Source organism: Peromyscus eremicus, chromosome 14, assembly GCF_949786415.1.
Source record: "Peromyscus eremicus chromosome 14, PerEre_H2_v1, whole genome shotgun sequence".
Classification (NCBI taxonomy): Eukaryota; Metazoa; Chordata; class Mammalia; order Rodentia; family Cricetidae; genus Peromyscus; species Peromyscus eremicus.
In genome coordinates this window covers 61,304,015-61,318,207 of record NC_081430.1, presented here as the reverse complement: position 1 = coordinate 61,318,207, position 14,193 = coordinate 61,304,015, and the positions used below count along the sequence as shown (strand labels likewise).

Sequence of the window (14,193 nt, the reverse complement as noted above, 5' to 3'; positions counted from 1 at the left end):
TACTTTGAGGGGGCTGGAGAAAAGGCTCAGAGGTTAAGAGCACTGACTGTTCTTCTAGAGGTCCTGAGTTCAATTCCCAGCAACCACATGGTGGCTCACAACCATCTGTAATGAGATCTGGTGCCCTCTTCTGGCCTGCAGACATATGTGCAGGCAGAATATACTTTGAGCCAGACAGTGGTGGTGCACACCTTTAATCCCAGCACTCAGGAGGCAGAGGCAGGTAGATCTCTGTGAGTTTGAGGCTAGCCTGGTCTACAGAGCAAGTTCCAGACAGCCAGAGCTCTATGAAAAAAATCCTGTCTCAAAAAAACCAAAAAAAGTTTTAAAAGGGGAAAAAAAGGCATCCACAATCTAAACTTTCATGATTACAAATCATAGCAAAATAAGCCCAAACCCCAAATTATTTATACTTGCCAAAAACTGGAATAAAATCTAATATTTCCCAAGAGGCAGGCACTGAGGTAGCTCATCTCAGAGAAGAGCAGGCACACAGACATCCACGAACAGGGAATGGGCACTGGGATGGGGATGGGGATGGAGTGGTACCCTGACGGGAGGGCTCGCTCATGGACAGGGCCACACATTATGTCTGTGGCAGCAGCGACTCAACCACACACCTTTCCCAAACCTCAGAGGTGCCTGCCCAACAAGACTGAAGTATGCTAAATGTGCATTACACATTAGTAAGAAAATAAAGAAGGCAGAAAAAAATGAACAAAAATCAATGTGAACTTAGACAAGAGGAAAAAAAAAATCAAACCAAAGAGTGGTTAAAACATTAATAAATGATCATGAATAAAAGAGAAAAGCTACAGAAAACTACCATCAGCCACACACGACAGGGGGGACATCCCTACAGGTCCCAGTGCTGTGGGAAGGTCAAGTGACAAGGAGGTGATGAGATGTTTATGCCAATCACTCAACAACTCTGATGAAATGAACCAACCACCTGGAAAACAAACCAGTACAGCCTACCCAGGAGCCAAGAGCCACCACACACCTGCAGAAGAGACGCAGACTCCCAACGGTGGGAGCTGGGGGGTGACAGGGTACAAGACCCTGGTTTTGATATCCAGTTACACACACACACACACCCTGAAAAGGTCTGTATGATAAAAATACCAGCAGTAGGTGGGCTAGAGATGGCTCCGTGGTTATATGTACAGCTCAACACCCTCATGGAGCAATGACAAACGCCCGTAATGCCAGCTCAAGGATCCGACACCCTCTTCTGGCCTCCTCGGGTACTTGCACCTATGCACACCCCCCATCCCCCCACACCCCCCAAACATAATTAAAATGGCAGGTACTGTAAGGTGTCCATGAACTACAACTGAGAGTGGCACACTTCTGCAGAGGTCCAGATAGTAGAATTTAGGCATGTAGGTCTAGTGTGAGCTGAGTGCAATACGTAGTAAGTACAACCAAGCTTCCAAGTGTTTACTGATGAAATTACAAAGTACAGACGGATTCCCGAGAAAACAAGTGGTTTTCGGGGTGACAACAGCTCAGGGTTACTGTGCTGCGCGTGCTCACCAGCAATGCTGCCGTAGCTCAGACCTTGTGACTCTGGAAACAGGCTCTCAACAGGATCGCAAGCATGGGACCTGTATGCAGATATTGATCTGAACAGATGCAGTTGCTGTAGAGCTCATTATGTTCTTTTTATGGGCCTGTTCTCTCAAGATGTCCAAAGAAAGAGCTCTCCCCACAAGCCTGGCTGTCCACAGTCCTAGGAGTGTCTCCTTCCCAGACCTTGGCCGTGCCAAACAGTCCTTGGTAACAAGACCCCCTGAGGGCAGAGATTGAGTGATGAAGTGGTCACCCATTAACTTATGACCAACCTCCAGTAACAGTCCTGCTTCCAAGGCCCATCTCTATGTGTGTCTCCAATCATTAGTAACCACATGCTGGCCTCAACACCTTCCTCTTCTGAGACTCAACCATGGCCTTGGCTGCTGGGGCACACCCTTCCATTTCAAGGATCAAGTAACTGTGTTCAAGAGCGCTGCAGCCTCATGAGTCTTTCTATCAAAGTACTGGTCCAGATGGCAGGCAGTCTTGGAGCACACGCCCACCCCTCACAGCAAGGATTATAGTGTAGACCAACCTCTACATCACTGCCGAGGTGAGGACTCCCAACAGACACGGGCTTCTGCCAGAGTGGCAACATGAGCTAGGAAATATTCCTGATCAGACCTTCCCATTTTATTCCTCCCCAGTAAGAGTGAACTTAATACAGTAAGCTTCTCAAATAAGTGCTGCTCAGCCTTGAGTGGTAGTACTTTACAATGAATTAATAGCATTACCAAGCATGTAGTAAGAACTAATTCTGAAAGTCATTCATTGCATTAATAATGGTGATTATAAGTGGTTTGTCTTGTTTTGGGAATCTTTCACTCTGGTCCAAGTTTAAGCACTGGCAAGCTACCGTGGTGAGCTGTACAATGGGTCAGATCACAATGTCCACCTTCTGCTTCTGACAATGTCCACAGGACCGTGACCCACCAAGCCTTTGACTCAGAAGCATGCTGTCTGTGGCACTGGCTCAGTAAAGCCGTCTTTCTGGCTCTTGACTCTTTTTTTAAACCAAGTTTCTTCATTTATCTAGTCCTACCCCTTTCTGCTCCATGCATCCTGCCTGTCCCTCATCTTAGCGGGTTCCTCCCCGGTTTGCACCATCACTTCTTTCCCAACTTCTCCCAGCTCACAGACTGTTCCAGAGGCTTACACATCCTTCTGATGCCTCCAATCAATGACTGAACAGCAGCAGCAGCAGCATCCTTAGCTTGCCAAGGGCCAAGGAGCTCACTAAGGCTACATACTGTCAAACCCACCCCACCCCACCCCACCCACACTCACACCAGGCTCACTGTCTGGTGCAAGCCCGTGTCCTTCAGACACTTTGCTCCGGCAGCGGTATGAGTCTTCTTTTAAATTTTTTAACTGTTCTGACCATTCTGCTTCCTCAAGTTGAGGATACTGTAACACCAACATATACTGTACTGCTCCCATACAGTAACGGAGTCCTGGATATTGAGCAAGACTTTACCATTTGAGGTAATCAATGACCGATGACACATTTAGCACTGCCTTAAAACCACAACGAAGTCCCCGATTTACACCACAAGTGTATCCATAGCACACACACACAGGCTCAGAAGGGCAGGGCCACTGTGTCCGTAGGACCTGCAGCATGGTGAGCACACATAAAAGCAACAGCTACTGTGCTACTGTTGACAAAGGAAATACACATTTGGTCTCTAGCCCCACTTCCTGGCACATGGCTCCTAAAAACCTTGGGACCTTCAGAGAGATAAAACTGTTCTTTTCGTGTGCTACTACAAGATATGGGGTGTCTCCAAAGGCCCCCCCACAGAAAGGCCTGGAGCCCGGCTCGGCAGTATTGGGTAGAGCTCAGCAGGCGGCCTTCAGGCCGAACAGCAGCCACGGCCTGAGGGAAGGGCAGGGCCTGGGTTCCTTCTTGCTTCGTTTCTTTTAGTGCTCCCAGCCACCATGAGATGCTCCATTTTGTACCATCTTACATTTCTACCTGAATACTCTGCTGTGTCCCAGGCCCAAGGGCAGCAAGACCAGGGACAGAGAATGAAACCTCAGAAGCTGTAAGCCAAGATAAACTTTTCTTCCTTGTAAGGTGGCAGTCTCAAAGTGTGGCCACAATAAAAAGTTGGCTAACACAGAGCACTGTGGGATGGTTATACCAGAGGCTCTCTGCTGCCCAGCACAGAGCTAACCACACAACAACCAGGTATGATCAGAAGGTTGAGAATGTCAGCTCTTCATCTGTATGCTTCCTTGTGTCCTTTGTAATGAGCCAGCAAACAAGGCGACTGCTCAGCCCTGCAAGCTGTTTCAGCAACTTAACCGAACCTGAACAGTGTAGTGGGAGCCTTGACCCAAAGCTGCTCAGTCAGGAGCGCAGGCTACAACCCGGGGTGCACAACTGGCCTGTGAAGTACGGGGGTCTGCTGGGACTGAGCCCTCAGCTACAAGGTCTGTGTTCTCTCCAGGCAGATGGCATCAGAGCTCTATTTAACCACAACATGCCCACCAGTGACCTAGGCAGATCTGCTGTGAGAGCCCCATACCACTATGCCTGATGGCAGACACAGTGCTCTGTACTGTGCCTGAGGAGGAAAAGCTTGGTTATAACTCAGAATCAGCCAAGGAATATACATACATTAGCTTCACAGTGGCCATGTTCCAATAAAACTTTATTTATGGGCAAAGCAATTTGAATTTCATATCATCTTCTCATGTCATGAAGTATTCTTGTGATTTTTTTTCCTCAACCACATAAAAATGTAAACGCCATTCTTAGCTCATGAGTCACACAAACCTAGGCAGTGCAGTTTGCCAGTGCAGTTTGCCAGTCTCCAAGAGGCCCTGCCATGAGCATCTCACCAACTTGTTTGCTATGTAGAGATCCATAAGCCAGGGCCAGCAGCTAGGAACATGGGGAGCCAAACCTGACAACCTGAGTTCAATACCCCAGAACCCACATGGTCAAAGGAGACTCCCTAAATTGTCCATATGTGTGCTATGTGGACATCCCTCACAACACACATGCACACACACACACACTTATGCGTAAATATAAAAACTTAATTTTTAAAAAAATGAGGAAGATACTGGGCGGTGGTGGCGCACGCCTTTAATCCCAGCACTCCAGAGGCAGAGGCAGGTGGATCTCTGTGAGTTCGAGGCCAGCCTGGTCTACAGAGTGAGTTCCAGGACAGCCAGGGCTATACAGAGAAACCCTGTCTTGAAAAACCAAACAAACAAACAGGGGCCAGGCATGGTGGCGCACACCTTTAGTCCCAGTGCTCATGAGGCAGGGGCAGGCCGATCTCTGTGAGGCTGAAACCAGCCTGGTCTAACTAATTCACTAGTTATAGTGAATTCCAGAACATCTAGAAACTCTGTCTTGAAAAAAAAAAAAAAAAAAAAAAAAAAAAAACAAAAATCAACAAGCCAATTCTACACTTTTTAAGGGAAAGCTCAGAAACTAGGACAGTCTGCACTATTTTGTAAAAGAACAAAGTTGGAGGCCTCACACCAGCTGACTTCCAAGACTACAGTAAAACTACCATGATCTAGACGTGCATTGGCAAAAGCTGATCCATGACCACTGAGCAACCTAACACCCACCGACAGAACACCGACATCCAGCAGCCTCACTTCCCACAGTGCCTTCAAGATGCTCCAGTGGGGAGAACTGGACACAAACGAGCAAAAGCACAAAGAATCCTAACCCTCCCAGGGAAACTAATAAGGACACTAAAGTCAACTCAAATTTTAAGGGTTCTATAATTATTATAGAATGATAAGTCTAAAGACTTTGTGGTCTTGGGTTCTAGAAACTCCAAACACGCAACCTCAGTCTTCTGACAAGGGGCTGAACGCGGAACATAAGCCAACTCTGGGGCTGGGATACAGCACTTGTCCAGTGTAAGCAGGCCCTCGGTTAGGTCCACACCACAAAACAACACATAAATAATCACCTCACAGCTCACAACAGTAAGAATACAATCCAATTTTTTTTTTTTTTTTTTTGGTTTTTCGAGACAGGGTTTCTCCGTGTAGCTTTGCGCCTTTCCTGGAACTCACTTGGTAGCCCAGGCCGGCCTCGAACTCACAGAGATCCGCCTGGCTCTGCCTCCCGAGTACTGGGATTAAAGGCATGCGCCACCACCGCCCGACTACAATCCAATTTTAAAACCTGGGAAATGCCTGGCATGGACGTGTACATCTTTAATCCCACCCAGTACTAGGGAGGCAGAGGCAGGTGTGTGAATCTCTGAATCTAAGGCCAGTCCAGTGGACACAGGGAATTCTAGGACAATCAGCTACATAGAGACTCTGTGTCAAACAAACAAAACCAAACAAATGAACAAACAAACAATAAAAATCAGACACAGCAGCTGAATATGGTGGCCACACCTTTAACCCCATGCAGCAGAGGCAGGACGTCACCAGTTCACAGGCAACCTGGGCTACACAGCAAGATCCTACCTCAAAGAACCAACCAAACCAAACAAACTGCCAGGGACAGGGACAGAAACACAGAGATGGCACTATGAACTCACGAGAAGCCGAACACCATCTACCATCAGGAAGCTCAAACGAAAACAGTAAGGTTGCTGGGTGGACGCCTTTGATGCCAGCACTTGGGAGGCAGAGGCAGGGGGATCTCTGTGAGTTCGAGGCCAGCCTGGTCTACAGATCGAGTTTCAGGACAGCCAGGGTTGCACAGAGGAACCCTGTCTTGGAAAAACAAAACACGTAACAGTAAGAGCATCCTGTACACCTGACAAAACACTGAAAAGCAGAGACGACACACACGTGTGTGCAAAGGGAGGGCTAGACACGAACTTTTTGTTGTTGTTGAACTCAACTCTTGCTTAGAGCACTTTGGAATGCCACCTGCCAGATTCTCAAGAGCTACATGTGGGCTGACCATCCAACCCTACAACTGCACAATTGTAAATTTTTATTCGGGAGAGATGAGAACCCATGTCCACTGTTTTTCACCTTGGAAAACCTGGAAATACCCAGAATGTCCAAGGGTTGGTGGACACACGGTGGCACACCTGGAGACAGGCACTACTCAGCAAGAGAAGAAGCCAGGGCTGGAGAGATGGCTCAGAGGTTAAGAGCACTGACTGCTCTGCCAGAGGTCCTGAGTTCAATTCCCAGCAACCACATGGTGGCTCACAACCATCTGTAATGAGATCTAGTGCCCTCTTCTGGCCTTCAGGGATGCGTGCAGGCAGAACACTGTACACATAATAAATAAATAAATCTTAAAAAAAAAAAAAAAAAAAAGAGAAGCCAACCTCAGATAACACTAATGCCCACATGCAGAGTGCTTGGTGAAGAAGCCATCTCAAAGGATGGTCCCATCATGTGACACTCTGGGGTGCAGAGCACAGGAGTAGTTGAGAGGGAGGGGAGGCTTCCCGACAAAGGACACCAGGAAATGTGTGAGGTCATGAGAATGTCTGAAGGTTCGTAGTGACATTTGTCAAAAAGCACAGCTCTACCTGGGTATGGGTACACTTGCAGTTCCAGCCCTTAGAAGGGCCGGGACCAGAGGATAATACGAGCTCAGGAGTTCGAGGGCAGCTGCTCTGGCTAACATCGCTAACATCGCTGCCGCCTTACCCTCGGAGCAGGGCTGGGGGTGGGGCACACCAGAACCCACACTTGCCCCTGTCACCACAGACACTGACCCTCCACTCCCAGGCAGGAGGCAAGGTCCCTGTGAGCCCTTAGACCCGCAGACTCCCATCTGCAGCATCCACTCCCAAAGCCTGTGTCTCATCCAGCCAGGCCCAGCAGTCTGTGGCTCAGCTGTTTTCCATTTCCAGTTTAGGGATAGAGTGTACGAAGAAGAGACTGACCAAGCCATCCCTCAGGAAGGAACTCAGCACCTCTGAACCCACGTGCTGCTCAGCTCTCACACACGTGCTTCGCTGGCTACCCTAAGCACTCCTGTAATCTGCAGCTTCAACCTCTAGGGGCACTACACTTCATCCTGGCCCATGGTCCTCAGAGGCCTTTGGTAACACCTTGGAGGACAGCCAGCATAGGGGGCCTCCTCACTGGCCCCCCCAAAATCTAGGATGAGGAAGAGGCCAGGACCCTACCTGCAAAGGCAAGTGACCAATAATCCCCAGGAGTGGTACCCAGTATGCACAGGTGGCCAGATGGCCCGGGAAGGCCACATGCAGCTCCATCACTGAGAACATGCCCACTATGGTGGTAACCCACACCCTGCCTCTGACCCAGGTTCTTTGAGATACCACATATTACCCTTGCACATAGCAATGGCCTTTGCTTTGTGAACCTCCTAAACACCAGCAACACCCAGTTGGGAACCCTAATCGAGAACCTGAGTCTCCCTAGATCCCACAGCCCAAGGGTACCAAGGAACATGCCTTGACCCCGAAATCCTAAAGACTCCTCTAGGGTGAAGTAGAACAACATGGGGCTAGAGCAAACACCAAGTACTTTAGGCCACCAGGGCTCCACGGGCAAGGGAAACAGTAGGGCCTGACAGCAGGAAACTGGCTAACAGGCCCCCTAAGTGGCCATAAGCAGGAACATGGACAGGTGAAATCTACCTAGAAGGATCATCCCCCCCCCAGAAAAACATCAGCAGTCAGCAGCCTGAGCCAGGAGGGACTACAGGGGGCTGTACCCTACAGATGCATAAAGCCTTCCAGGCCTAGGGATGTCAAGGGTCCCAACTAAGCACACAGGAAGACCGAGGCAAGGAAATCCTGCCCAGGAGCAGGTACAGGGGCCACATCTGACATGACCTCATAGGCTAGTGGCCAGAGCCAGAGCCTCTCCCATGAAGGCCATCCCAGCAGCCCGCACCCATGCATCAGCTGACATGGAGCCCACAAACTGCACGGTGGCCCTTGGTGTATGCAGCCTGGGGAGCACCACGGAGGCCCTGGGCCCAGGGAGACGGCTCTAGGCCAAGCAGCAGGGAAAGACACTTTCTGCAATCTTAATTTCCTGAGAACACAGGTGTGAAGCAGAGTACATGCTGGGACAGGAAGTAGGAGTGACAGTCCTAAGCAGGACCAAGCTTGATATTTGGACAGGAGCATCTGAGAGTTCATTAGATCCAGCCTGGGACAGAGAGGGCCTACACCTGTCTCAGGAATTCACCTAGCACCCCTTACGACATGTTTAAGTGACATTCTGCTTCAAGGATCACCAGCACCCTGCTCAGTGGGACCACCTTGGAGGCCACTGTGGATGGGTGCCAGCCCCAGGAGCCTATACAAAAGGGAGGCACCGTGTTTGGGGCTTCAGCCACGAGAGCTGCTTCTCTGGACCGTTTACTTCAGTTTTGTTGTTGCTGTTAATACAGGAGTTTAATGCCAAGATCTTCCCTCTCAAATCAAAATAATTCAGAAGGCTAAAAGCAGGCACACAGCCCACCTCCCACCCCATATGGGGCCATGCTCAGCAGGTGAGACAAGACGGGGAACAGGCCTCTGTGGGGGAGCAGCAGGCCCTGCCTGGAGGAGTAATGCCCTGCAGCCCTCCAGCACAGATTCAGCTGAGACTTCTGTGGCTAAGCAGCTGAGCAGACTCCACAGACACGCTGCAGCCCTGGGCGTGGCCACTGCTACCTCTCCTGCTACAGATGCAGGCTGGGGGAAGAGAGTCAAAACTTCTGGGGGCTTCCCTGAAACATGTGCTGTGACAAAGAGCTGGGCAGGACCCAGAAGCTTCAACGTGGCTCCTCAACGTGGTTCCTGTGCTAGGGAACACCAAAGGCACTAGGACATCGCACAGGCTCACAGCGGAGGTATCCCCTTGAAGCCTGGACTTTTCAACCATGGGAACAGCTTAGTAAAACTTTCAACTGAGAAATAAAAATTGCTAGAACCGAAGCTAGTTCAGTGGTCTAGTGATTCATTATTTTGCACAGGCCTTGGGTTTAACCTCCAGTACCACACACTAAATTTAAAACAAACAAACGAAATAAAAAAGAACAGGCCAGGCGATGGTGGCACATACCTTTGACCACAGCACTCTGGAGACAGAGGTACTCTGAGTTCGAGGCCAGCCTAAACTACAGAGTTCCAGAACAATCAGGTCTACACAGAGAAACCCTGTCTCAAAAAACCAAAACAAACAAAAACATTGAAGCAGAACACAAAACTGCATCTAATACCACAATGAAATACAAATGATTTAAATGAAAATCCAAGGTAGGAACTAAGAGGCTGGCTTTACGCATATGAAACACCAGACCAAGGCAGGACACAAGGCCAGCTGTGATGTGGCTGAGGCCTGCAGGCTGTTGCTTCCTGTCATCTTCCACGAGCACAGTAAAATAAAAACAAAAGCCACTCAAAAGTATAGGAGTTAACTTCTCGAAATGAGAGGAAAAACAAAAACAAAACAAAAACTCCAGAGGGAATGGCCACAGCCCTTCAGTTAAAGGAAAAAAGGCTCCTAACATAGGCAGCTGTGATGTGAGGTGGAGACGGAGTGATTTCTGCTCTTCTGTTCAGAAATGCCACCTGGTTTTGTAATAGACGCACAGGTAAGAAACCCCTCAGGCGTCACGGGCTGGCTCGGGAAGATCCCACGCTCAGGGGACAGCCTCAGACCCTCTCTGCCACCTGCCTGGCTCCCAGGCACTGGCGACGCGGAAACTACTCAGCGAGCCCACTTCTGGAGAAGGCGGCAGTCCGTGATCCCTCCCTGGCCGACCACCTGGCCCAATGGTCTGCTGGCTTCTCTAACCTCTCCTACACCTTCAACCCAGCCTGGCCCATCCCAACGAGGCCTCAGGCAGCGGGCCAGGGGGAGCACAGGACACTCAACACACTGTGCTGCAAATCAAATTCTTCTAGTGTTCATGCCTTGACAACATTTGGGACACACATTGGGGCATGGTTATTTTTCTGGAATTTAAACCTGACCAGGCATCCTGTATTTTGCTATATGTGCTGAGAGAAGGGGGGGGGGGGGTTTCCAAGCTAGGTCCCCACCAGCACTCCCTCAGGACAAGGCAGACTTCCCAGAGGATCAAATCCCAAACGACAAAAACAGACTGAAGCAAGGCCTGCTCAGAGAGCCACAGTGTGTCCTCTCATCTGGGGGCTTGAGAATCTGGCGAGCAGCGACTGAGGCAGGAAGCCAACAGCCAGCACCCAGAGTACCATCACACGGCCCTGCTGGGACTCACAGGGTGGCACTGGAGTCCCTTCTTTAGGTGCTGACCCTCCCTCCTCCTGCCATGGACACCCTCAGGGCTAGATCGGGCGACTAGAGCACTGCAAAATCACTCGTGGCAGCTGGCGCCCCAGCCTGTGCACGGCAGCTGACGTACACACCTATCCCTGCTCCTTAGCCACACGCATACCTGCCTGGCGTGAAAGCTCAGGGTCCGGGCACCCACCCTTATGGGACCTCAGACAGGCCACAGGACACAGGACGAACACAGAGATGGATGCCTATCCATACCACGGGGAAACCAAGGCAGTTAGAACTGAGTCAGAGTCCAGGTCTTCCTAATCAGCCTGCTAGGGCCTTGGCTGAAGCTCCCTGCCAGGATTACTCTGACAGGCAGGCATGGGAATTGGAAGGTTGGCATAAGCCCCTGGGCTGAGGACCACAGAGGCCTGCAGCCCACCTTCCTCACTCTGACCACCTCTCCCTATCTGAGTCAGATGCAGGAGCCCAGCTCTCCAACTCTCTTGCTACTCATTCATTTCTTCAGACATGGCATGCCATCATGGGCCAGAAACCACAGCAAGGAAGAAATGTGACCCGGTGGCCAGGGACTAGGATAATGGGAGCCTTTCACAGGTGAAGGAGAACCTTCCAGAATGAGGGAACTAGAGGTAGAGTCTAAAAAAGGAGCAGCCCAATCAGCAGGAACCATGGGCTTCATGCTGAACAGGAAGGGGGTCTGAAGGCAGAAAATGGTCCATGGGGCACAGCAAGGGGCAGCATCTGGGAGAGGGCCACCGGGGAGCCTCTGCCCCAGAAGGCAGGCCAGTATGCCTGGAGGACCCAGTGCTCTGGCCCACTTCCTCTGGGACTGGCCAGCCGAAGCTTCGATGAGGACCAGCCCCTCCTCACAGGGCCCCAACACTCCAGGCTATGCCCTGTGGCAGGACCTGGCAGGAAGCAAAGGTGTGAGGCCAGGAACTCCCTGAGAGGGCAGACAGAGCCCAGGATGACCTATCCAGGTGGGGACAGCTGTACCACTGTGCCCAAGACCACAGACCTGGGCCGCCTGGGTCCTGCCGGTGTGAGATGGAAAGAAATATCCTGAGCACTCAGGGGTCAGGGTCATATGGGGTAGTGGTAACGGGTACTTCTGGGTGGTCTCCCACTCCATCACACTCTCACAGCAGAGCCCAATTTTCCTAGTGGGGGAAGACTAGCAACAGAGACCCATCCACATTTAGGCTGTGACCCCACGGAGGGTCTGGAAGTCCAGAGAGGGAGCAGAAGGCTATGGGAAGCGATGGCTGTAAGGGTCGGCATGGACTGAATGTGTGCAAGGCCGTCCCAGAGTGTCCCCATCACACACACACACACACACACAAATGGGGTAAGGGCTTCCTAGGGACCAGCAGCAGGGGGACCGGCCGCAGCAGCCAGGCCCCTACGACTCCCGTTCAGTGGGGACCTCTGCCCTCCCGAAGGCTAGCAGTGAAGTGCCTCCTTGCTAGGGTGAGCAGCAGGCTGAGAAAAGTTTGGGGGTGACTCAGACCTGCACTTGGGATGAAGGTCCCCTGCTGTAGCCAACCCTCCCCCTCCCAGGAATCCCTGGCTAAGGAAAGCCCCTCGGCCGCCACGCGCGAGGGGCTCGTAGACCGGCTTGTGGTCCCTGCAACAGGACTCCCGATGCCCGCGCACCTAGCCCGCCCCGCGTGGCCCCTGAGGAGACCGCTCGCCCCCCAGGCCCCCCAAACTCCTGCTCGCGGGACGGTAGCCAGAGCTCCGGAGGCACGTGCTCCGGCTCGGGGACTCCGGCCCGGGACCCAGGCCCAGGCCTCGCGCCGCCGGGCCCGCGGGCCACCGGGATGCCCGGGCCACTCGCCGCTCCTCCGCCCGCGTCGCGCGGGCCGCCCCCGGCCCCCAACAGGTGGGCATCGCCCCCTCCCGGCGCCGCGGCGCCCCCCGCGCGCGCGCGCCCCGGCCCCGGCGGCCCAGGGGCCATTTTGGGCCGGGACGAGCCACCGGAGACCAGAACCGAGCCTCGCGGGCGGGGCGCGAGCGCGACGGGGGCGGGCCGGGGGGGAGGGGCGCGGGCCGCGCGCGAGGGCGGCGTGGGGGAGGCGCGGAGGCCGCGGCGGGGCCGGGAGGCGCGGGCGGCGGGCCCGCGGCGCATAAAGGCCGTGGCGGGGCCTTACCTCCGACCCTGTACATGTTGGCGGCCATGTCCGGGCCGGCGGCGGGGCCGCGGGGCGCGGGGCGAGGGCGCGGGCGGCGGGCCGGGCGCGGGCCGGGGCGGGGGCGGGCGCGGGGGCGCCGGCGGGCGGTTTAAAGGGACCGCGCTGCTCCGCCGCCGCCGCCGCCGCCGCCTCCGAGGCCGCCGAGGCCGCGCAGGGACGGGAGGGCCGCGGCGCGGGCGGGAGAGGAAGAGGAGGAGCGGCCGCGGGCGGCGGGGAGGGGCCTCGGGCGCCGCCGCCCACCGCGCGGGCCGTTACCCGACCCCGCGCCGAGCCGGCCCGCGCGCCCCTGGCCGAGTGGTCCTTCTGAGCTCGCCTGGTCCTCGGCCTCCCCGGATAGCCCTCCCACGACCCCTCCCGCCTGGCTCTCGGCATCCCGGGGTGGCCCTCTGGAGCCCCACGCCCGCCCGGCCCTGGCATCTCCGGGTGGCCCTCCCGCATCCTCTCCTGAGTGGTCCTCAGCATCCCCGCGTGGCTCTCCCACCTGGCCCTCAGCATCCCGGGGAGGCCTTCCAGGTACTCTTCTGGGAGGTGCTTCGAAACCTCCGCTTGAGTAGCCCTTGGCATCCCCAGGTGGTCCTCCGGAGGCCCAAGCCCTGCATCCCCGGGAAGCACTCCTGCAACCCTTCCAGAGTGGACCTAGGCATCACCGATGGTCTCCTGAGACCCCTCCGGAGTGGTACTTGGCATTCTCCGTTATCTCTAAGGCCCATGAATCCCGGACCTCAGCACTCATTGAGTGGTCCTCCTGAGCCCCATGCCCACCTAGTCTTCGGCATCCCCCAGGTGGCCCTCACCATACCTGGGTGACCTGTCGAGGTGGGCCCTCCCAGGACTCCCTGGGAGTTTCAAAGTGCCCTTGGGTCCTTCTTGTGTGAGCCCTTCCCTGCACCCCTCATAGGGATACTCTCCAAATCCTGTAGACGTCCTGAGTGTGCCCCTTATCTTCCAGCCTCCTTGGTCATCCTTGAGCATCATAACTGCCCTCCCATGAGGCAGGCATGTTCCTGAACTGCCAATGCCTTGGTGGAGCTCCCTTCTCCCTTCAATTCCCTCCCAAGGGCCCCAGCTGAAGCTGGGATCACATAAGCCTCCAGCCACAGACATTCCTCCACCCCCAACCTCACCCCCATACTAGGGCTGCAAGTACTGAGAGGGAGTCCTTTGTGGAGGAAGCCACCTCTTTGTAGCATCCAGAAGCATCCTTTGTGCTCATCCA

The 14,193-nt window shown here is 53.7% G+C and overlaps 1 protein-coding gene across 5 annotated transcripts in view; it reads right to left on the bottom strand.

The window, feature by feature from the left end:
- Mta1 (metastasis associated 1) overlaps positions 1-13,010 on the bottom strand; it is a 40,535-nt gene extending 27,525 nt beyond the window's left edge. For all 5 annotated transcript variants that reach the window (XM_059279082.1, XM_059279083.1, XM_059279084.1 and 2 more), the window contains exon 1: positions 12,936-13,010. In XM_059279082.1, coding sequence (XP_059135065.1) covers positions 12,936-12,963 — 28 coding nt within the window. In that variant the 5' untranslated portion in view covers positions 12,964-13,010. The remainder of the gene's footprint in view (positions 1-12,935) is intronic.
- Positions 13,011-14,193: the final 1,183 nt, after the last annotated feature.